General features: G+C 35.8%; 1 protein-coding gene across 4 annotated transcripts; it reads left to right on the top strand.

The window, feature by feature from the left end:
- The first annotated feature begins 980 nt into the window (after positions 1-980).
- Positions 981-7825, top strand: LOC110832541 (short coiled-coil protein homolog). Of its 4 annotated transcripts, none has more exons than XM_022069634.2 (5): positions 981-1109; positions 2268-2367; positions 3078-3203; positions 3612-3698; positions 5178-7825. In XM_022069634.2, exons 2-5 carry the CDS (start codon positions 2292-2294, stop codon positions 5318-5320), a joined length of 432 nt encoding a protein of 143 aa, XP_021925326.1. In that variant the 5' UTR covers positions 981-1109; positions 2268-2291; the 3' UTR covers positions 5321-7825. The 4 variants fall into 4 exon arrangements, with proteins under 4 accessions (XP_021925326.1, XP_021925327.1, XP_021925328.1 ...); XM_022069635.2 differs by having other exon boundaries at positions 1005-1141; XM_022069636.2 differs by lacking the exon at positions 981-1109 and adding an exon at positions 1148-1377.
- Positions 7826-7956: the final 131 nt, after the last annotated feature.

The raw sequence follows: 7956 nt of genomic DNA, 5'->3' as shown, positions 1-7956 counted from the left end.
TTATATTCTGGTAGGAACATGTCAAGGAATGTACTCATAGTGCTATAACTCAACCATGTTCATCAGAATTTATTTTTCATTTTTTAAGTGGTGCCAGAGTTACATGGGGTCAGTGTTATAGTGGGTAGAGTGGTGCCTGCAGGGTAATAGGTCATGTCATCATAGCAGGGGACTCCTCCAAGTGGTTGTGTTGGTACTTGGGGATTATTCTCCCAGTCCCTTGTGTGTACAAAAATGGATGCAGATATTTATGTGAAGCGTCTGATGTTTGATTTTAAACGAAGTTAAAATTTATAGACAAATTTTAGTAAAACTACTCAGTATCAAGTTTTATTAAAATTGTTCAGCTGTTAGTGAATTCTAATAGATATATAGACAAGGCAGAGTTAGTAATACATTTTTTTGTAACTTTCAGTAGCAAATATACCAAGAATGGGTCAACATGAGCAAAGACAGGTAGGGGTTGGAAGCCACAGCATCCACTTTATATGGTAAAGAGAGAAAATCTATAACAGAACTGTTTGATCTGGGATGTGCATGATTCTCTAAAATTAGTTGACACTTCTACATTCTTCATTCTGTTTATTTGTAATGGCTATCAGTAGCTCAGACTGTATAGTATCAAATGATAAGATGCATAAAGACTTGCGAAGTAAGCACTTATGGCCTAGTTAGAGGGATTGAGGAAAATGACAGAAGAGCTAAGGACCCTAGATTTCAATCCAGGACCTTCCAAACATGATGCAAGGGGAATAACGACTGGACTACTACTTCCAGTTGTATTTACGTGAGATAATTAACAAGTGCTGCATCATTGTTCTCATGACCTCTAACCGATACGGTTGTAGCAAAAGAATGGAATCCAAAATATTTATTATCTGAATGCATCTAAATTGTGGATATAAATTTTGTTATCACAATATCATTATAGTGATTGATTCATTAGTTTATCTCCGAGGCCGTGACTATGAGCAACATTTGAACAAAAATGTACATGAAAATGCAGTTACGTATCTAGAAGACTGTGTACCATGTAATGAAACTGTACTGCTTGTATTTTCAGTACGTGCACTGATGAATCCGTTATTTATTTTCCAAACCGCATAGAGGTAGGAAATAGCGTCACTTTAATCGTAGGAAGGTGATTATGAATGAAAAGTGTTGTCTGAATAAGATTAAATTAAATAAGTGTTTCATCGTATAACAGGAAAAGTGAGGAATTCTACTAATCAATACAGAGTGCATGTTTGTGCGATTCTCATATTATAGGAAACAAGGATTTAATATGTTATTTAAAATTACATTTTAAGGAGCTATTTCATTGTACAGTGATTTGTGTATGCAGTAAAAGATCTGTGCGTTAAACATAATTTGAAAGTAAGTTTTAAGATAACATTTATTGTCTTATATGTAACTATCTTTGTGCATTCCAAACGTTATTTACGGTTGTCACATTTGTATGTGACAAATTTTTAGTGGTGTTTATAGTGTTAGAGTTGCAGCAGTATGCCACAATTCATATATATTAAAGTGGCCTGTGTAAGTAAAATTAGGTCTAACTAAAAGTTTAGAAGCAAATGCTCACCAGTCATTGGTTATAATCACAAATAATTTTCCTCTCAGATATTTAGGTTTGTAGATTAAATATTTATTGGTGATGAAAGTTGTTTCCATGGTTATGGGAATCAGGTCTCTGGGAACAACAGATGCAGAAGAAAGACGAACAGGTGTAAAGTGTGCAGTCCCTTTTTGCAGACTGCAGTTGTCTGTAAGTCAGCTGACACCACTGGTGACATTGCTTGTATTGACATCATCACCCTTTATGCCCTCCCTTCACATTGTTAATGCCAGCATCACATGCTGTAAATCGCGAGGCGAAAGAGTGAGGATGTCTCTTTCCATTATCCTCTGCATATGCATGATGTTATTAGCTTCAGTGAAGGTCATCTTTGATGATGTCCTTATATTCACATGTAATAACTCAATAATATTTGGTTTGATTTTCATGAAGTTCTAATGGATGTTGTGCCGTTTGAGGGCGATCCAAACCTGCCCTTTTTTTAATTTGGCAATTTATAATATGTGCAAATTAGTGAAATGGGACAGTGGTTATGTTATTGGCCAAGACGATATTAACCACTTTGGTGAGATGATATCTAGTTAATGTTAAAGTGTATGCATAGAATATGGCATAAAGCACAACACCTTTGGAATTTGGGTGTACTCCAAAAGAGGACAGCTTTCCAATGTTGTATTTATTGTTCAAGCTGAGCCTGCACCTTCCAGCAAATATGGCTGTAATGATGGCGGGAGCCAAGATTCAGGAAGACATGAACAATATTCCACTGGCAGATGATGACCCTCAAGGTGAGTTACTAACAATATCCCAGTTACAAATTGTAATTTACTATTAACACAGCCATAAATTTGAAAAAGAAATATATTTTTTAAAGTTGTGACAGGTATTACAGAGTTGTTATATGAAGGGGGAAACTTGTTTTACTTATGTAAATTCGTAGAACAGAATTTGTCAGTCTTTTATTTGTTACCCCACTTTTTGAGAGAAGAGATATATGACTGCATCATGACTGTCCTCTGACCCCGATGAATTGAATTGTATTATTTTTGAAGCCTGTAACTATGTTTTTATCCTTCATCACCAAAAGAGAAATTGCTGCACACAAATGGACTGGTTTGGAAGGTTCCAGGATGTATTCCTTCAGTGGCATATTTTAATATAAATGCTACCCTACGCAAATGAAAAATGCATTAAAACTTATCTGAAAGTTGATTCTGTCTCCAATTATGATTGTAAAGTAAGAAAACAATTTTTATTGCTCTCATTTTCAGAGTATAACTTTTATTTCATAGTATTGATTGAATGAAGAACATGTCAAATTTAAAAACACACAAGTGGTTTATGCTATTTTTCTGAATTTCATTTATGACGTGTGATCTTACAATATGTTTTTTGCTCGTATTTATTTTTTATATTTGTATCTTCTGCCCTTTAATCCAAGTTTTGTCTGTTAATGGTATCTTAAATAAATAATCTGCACATTTCTCTCTGTTTTCAGTTATCATTCAAGATGATACTGAAGTGACAGACATGTCTCATACATCAGAATCTATGATACGTGGTCGTAGCTTAGATTCTATCCCGTCAACCTTTACAAATGGCAGTAGCAGTCCAGGACCAAATAGTATGTATTTTTAATGTTGGTGAAGGTTACTAAAATCTGTAGTGTGCATAGAACAAGACATACTGTATTAATGCGTGTATAGGTCACACTTCTTATTCAAGAGTTTCAGTTCTAAATTAGGGGTAAACCTATATTCTGTTTAGTCATTTCCCATTCAACTTACTCATGCTGTATGTTCTGCCCAGCTGATCCTTCTTGATTTGACCATCCGAATAATTTTTGGTGAAAAGTACAAATTATGGAGATCCTCATTATGCAGTTTTCTCCAGCCTCTTGTTACTTCAACCCTCTTATTCTCCTCAGTGCCCAGTTCTGAAATGTATACAATGTGTGTCTGCCCCGTACTTGACTAGAATGCCTGATACTGCTGTAAATACCATTTTAAATATGTATTTATTCATTTTACAGGTTTAGATCCGGATATCAGTCCTGATGAACAGGAAGAGAAAGCTCGGTTGATTTCTCAGGTGCTGGAACTGCAAAACACATTGGATGGTATGTGTATTTTGGTTTAGTACATTAGCATTACTGTCTCATGAGCCGGGATAGCTCAGTCAGTATAGTGACTAGCTACGGGCTGGACGACCGGGGTTCGATCCCCGACGGGGGGGGCAGAGGATTTTTCCTCTAGCCTCTGGGAGGCCCACCCAGCCTCCTCTACAATGGGTACCGGGGTCCTTTCCCGGGGGTAAAGCCGGCCGGGGCGTGATGCCGACCACTCACCCCCATCTAGTGCCGAGGTCAAGGAAGAGAGGAGCTATACCTCCTCTCCCCCCAAACGCCTACATGGCGTATAGTGGGACAAACTTTACTTTACTTACTTTACTTAGCATTACTGTCTCATGTGTAAGATGTATGTGGTTGAAATCTCACCCAGGAGATCAGCTGTCCTAACAAATTTCCATGGTTTTCCTCAGTCCCCAGGAAATGTCAGGATAATACAGGGCAATTTAAAATTCTCTCTACATCTGCAACAATATTCTTACTTACAGACTGAGATTTATTGTATTAAGGAACTATATACATACCTATATTATACAAAATGATCATATTGGCTAATAAAACCTCGGTGCTTGGCGATACTACCGTGATTAGTTTAGAGTATGTTCCAAGACTGGTATTAATAATTGCAGATGTTCCCAGTCACTTGTAACTCATTTTGTGACATCCTGAGACATGGTATCTGATGGATTTCTAATGTTTTATGGAGCAAAAATCCTATTATGAATTTCTGCGTAGTTATTATAAAGAGATCATTTTATTAAACTTCTTTGTAAACAGTTTTGTCACAGAGATTAGACATTATTAATGCACTTTTGATATGTAGTAAATTGTGAGAACTGCTTTATAAATGCGGGATGAACTTGTATATATGATGTGAAAGTTGTCACTCTGAGTCGTGTACATTGGTTGACAATGCTGAGAATAATATTTGTACCTAAAAAGAGGAAGTAATGGGGGAACGGAGAAACTTCCATAATGAGTTACAATTCCTTAAACTTGTGACCCCATGCATAAGAAAATGCCATTTCTACAATCGGAGTTCTAGAGTTACTGTATCATAAAAGACTGGATTGGTAGAACATACACCATGTAGAATGGAGGGGAGATTCAAGAAAAGAACGTAAATCTTCAGCTGAAAACCTCAAGTAAAGAAACCAACCATTTACAAAACATGGGTGTAAGTGAAAGGATAATTTTAAATTTGGTTTTGAAGATTGAATTGGCTCAGGATACAGACAAAAAGGTGATCATATGTGAAAATTATAAAGATAAACTTTTTAGTTTCATAAAACAGAGCATATACTTACCAGCTGAATAATAGGAAAACCTTTTGCAATTGCATTAGTCAGCCATTCCATTTCATTATTCAATTATAGGTTAGTTAAGAGAATTAGTAAGTTATTATGATGTTCATACAGAAGTGTAACAAGAGCTCAGCCACAGTTGTAATGTTCTCATATATGGTTGCAGACTTGTCACAGCGAGTTGACAGTGTGAAGGAAGAAAACTTGAAATTACGTTCAGAGAACCAGGTTTTGGGGCAGTACATTGAAAATCTGATGTCAGCCTCCAGTGTCTTTCAGTCTACCTCACCCAAGACTAAGAAGAAGTGAACTAAATATTTTACAGTTGTTGCACCCCCTTCCCTCTAGAGTTTATTCAGAGCAAACAAGGGGACTGGTGGGTGAATCATGATGCTTTTCTCTGATTTTTTATTTCCAGTAGCCTCTGTGATATAAGTTATTTAATAAGGAAGTTTTTGCATTCTCTTCTCTTGCCACTGCCTGAGACAGCATTTCTCACTGCAAAAATTCCCTCTTTACATATTTGACTTCTAACATATGGCAAATACAGTGATAAGGAGCTTTATTTACGTTACTTGTAGTTAATATTTATAAGCAGTCATTGAATTTTAGTACCACAATGTTAAGAATGTTAGGTGTGCCTTTTTAATTAGAATATATACTTTTTAAGTGTTATAACTTCTTCTGTTTTTAATAAATAGCTCATTCCAGCCATCAGCTTCATATATACAGGTTGCTTTAGCACCACTGGGGTTATTTTACTCACTATTATATTTTTTCCTTTATATTTATTCTAAGATACATTTAAATTTACAGACAGAAACTGGTTTATGTGAACCATTTTAGCAGCTTTGAGAAGATATAGTACAGTGATATAGTAGTGCTATTAGAACACTTTTCTTTATAAAAGAACCATGTATAAAATACCTCACACTTGGGGACAACATTACACAGACATGCACATTACCATATGAACAGCCATAGTGTTTTACATGGGCTTTACACACGTCTTAAGGTCATCATTGGCACTTGAATTTACAAAACCAAAAAAGCAGCATACATATTGTTACAGCATTATACCTCACATCAGTGACTGCAGATTTCACAAAACTTCTTCGCAATGTTCTTGGTCCGTTATGAATTCTAACATTGTTATACATTTGACGTCTGAGATAAGTTCAGTAGCAGGCCATGAGAATGTGTATGTTGAATGACCTGTCACTTTTAAAAATCTAACTTCCCGCTTGTTACAAGATACTACTCTGGTAATTTGTCCAATAAAATGCATCACAGTATTCTTGGAAGAAAATTTCACTACAATCCATTGATCTGTAGTAAAATGTTTTTTCAGTTTGCAGCCATGGAAGTTGGACTGTTGGTTGTCACATAAATTACTGTGATCCTCATTGTTACTAGCATGTCAAATATTATGTGTAGTAGAGGCTCTACCAGTAGGAGTCTTATGTGTTAGCTTCACTGTTTCATGTGGTTGAGGGTCCAGCAAACACACTGTATAATGTGCAGTGAGTGGTTTATGGGGCTGAGCAGCAACTGTCTTTTCTTTTGGTATCTACATTTTTAAGAAGGCTGTGACATCCTCGAAGGTGGTCTAATACTTCCTGTTCAGCTACATCTTTGCTGTCCTGGAGAGACGAAATCTGGAAGGCATTTCAGAGCTTGCTGTCCGCTTAAAGGACATTAACTCTGAAACCAGCTGCAAGATTTTTTTAAAAAAAAGAAATAGCTCTTAGAAGTTCTGTCAGCTTAGAGGGAAATTTATCAATTGACAGTGAGTCAGTCTTTTGAAGACATAGTTTGAAGTCAGACAGGGTATGCCTCCAGGCTCTTTTCAGGGGTCTGAAGGATAGTGTCTAAAGCCTGGATGAGGTGAGTTGGATTTTGAGACAGTATTATATGATGTGAACAGACATTGACATTGAAATGAGAAGAGTCCTGTCATAACGTTTGGGCCCTTCAATTTTTCAAACCTGGGAGCTTTTCCTCTGTTTCTTCAGCATAATTTTCTGTACTATGTGCAAAGTCTGATTTATCTACTGGAAACATTCCGTTACGTACAGCCTATACTGCACTGTCAACATCGTTGTTGGTGTATTCACCATATTTTCAAGCTCTGGGTTGCTGAATGTGGTGTGGTTTATGTTTTCATAGATATTTACTCTGCAACATTATGAAAAATCAGTCAAATTTGCTTTCTGTATGCAATACATTCTTATTTTGTGCTCTTGCTTGGTCTTATAAAAAGTAACCATTCCGAGAGTAAGTTTGGCATCTCTGATTATTTTAATCCATCCTAGGCATGTAACTGACCCACAGCAAACATTTATTACCATTTCTTGTCTCTTAAAGCAATGTACAAACACATAATGAAATGAACAGAGTTGTTACAAGTCAACTGTCTTATCCAGCTGGAAGTTTTTATACATCATAATACAACAGAAAATACATGAAATTTGATACAACATCCAAGGAAATGTGCTAATACAATAACACAAATTATTTTCTTCTCTTTCATTATGTCTCTCCCACATGGAGTTAGCGTTGTTACTCTGTGTGTTTTTCTGGAAAGTGTATGTGAAGTTACCCAGCTTGTGTAAAGTAACCCTAGATGAGGTACCTCAATTTGTGTACTGCGTCTTGAAATATAAATTAATCAAACAAGGAATATATTTATCTACAATATTATTGGATCATAGTCACATACGGTTTTTGGATGGTAAACCAGTTGAACAGTGCTGTAATAATTTTGTATATTGTCTTTGTTTCTGTTTATGAATATATGTATAATTATAAGTTCTTATGTTTCTTTTATTTTTCTCACCAAAGAATGTTAATTCAGTATGATATTATGGTGGAGAATAATTTATTTAATACCAGTTACAAGCCAGATTAATATTGCATAATAAATTGTCACACAGGCAACAGAT

The sequence above is a fragment of the Zootermopsis nevadensis genome, unplaced genomic scaffold (genome assembly GCF_977971745.1).
Source record: "Zootermopsis nevadensis isolate Lab colony 2312 unplaced genomic scaffold, Znev_1.0 Znev_ptg000007l, whole genome shotgun sequence".
Taxonomy (NCBI): domain Eukaryota; kingdom Metazoa; phylum Arthropoda; class Insecta; order Blattodea; family Termopsidae; genus Zootermopsis; species Zootermopsis nevadensis.
This window is presented reverse-complemented; position numbering and strand designations above follow the sequence as displayed.

Bases quoted from the DNA above. Each gene is read 5' to 3' on its own strand.
- LOC110832541 (XM_022069634.2), top strand. From the start codon at position 2,292: ATGGCTGTAATGATGGCGGGAGCCAAGATTCAGGAAGACATGAACAAT. The intron at 2,368-3,077 runs GTGAGTTACTAA...CTCTGTTTTCAG, and splicing joins GGCAGATGATGACCCTCAAG to TTATCATTCAAGATGATACT. The intron at 3,699-5,177 runs GTATGTGTATTT...ATATGGTTGCAG, and splicing joins ACTGCAAAACACATTGGATG to ACTTGTCACAGCGAGTTGAC.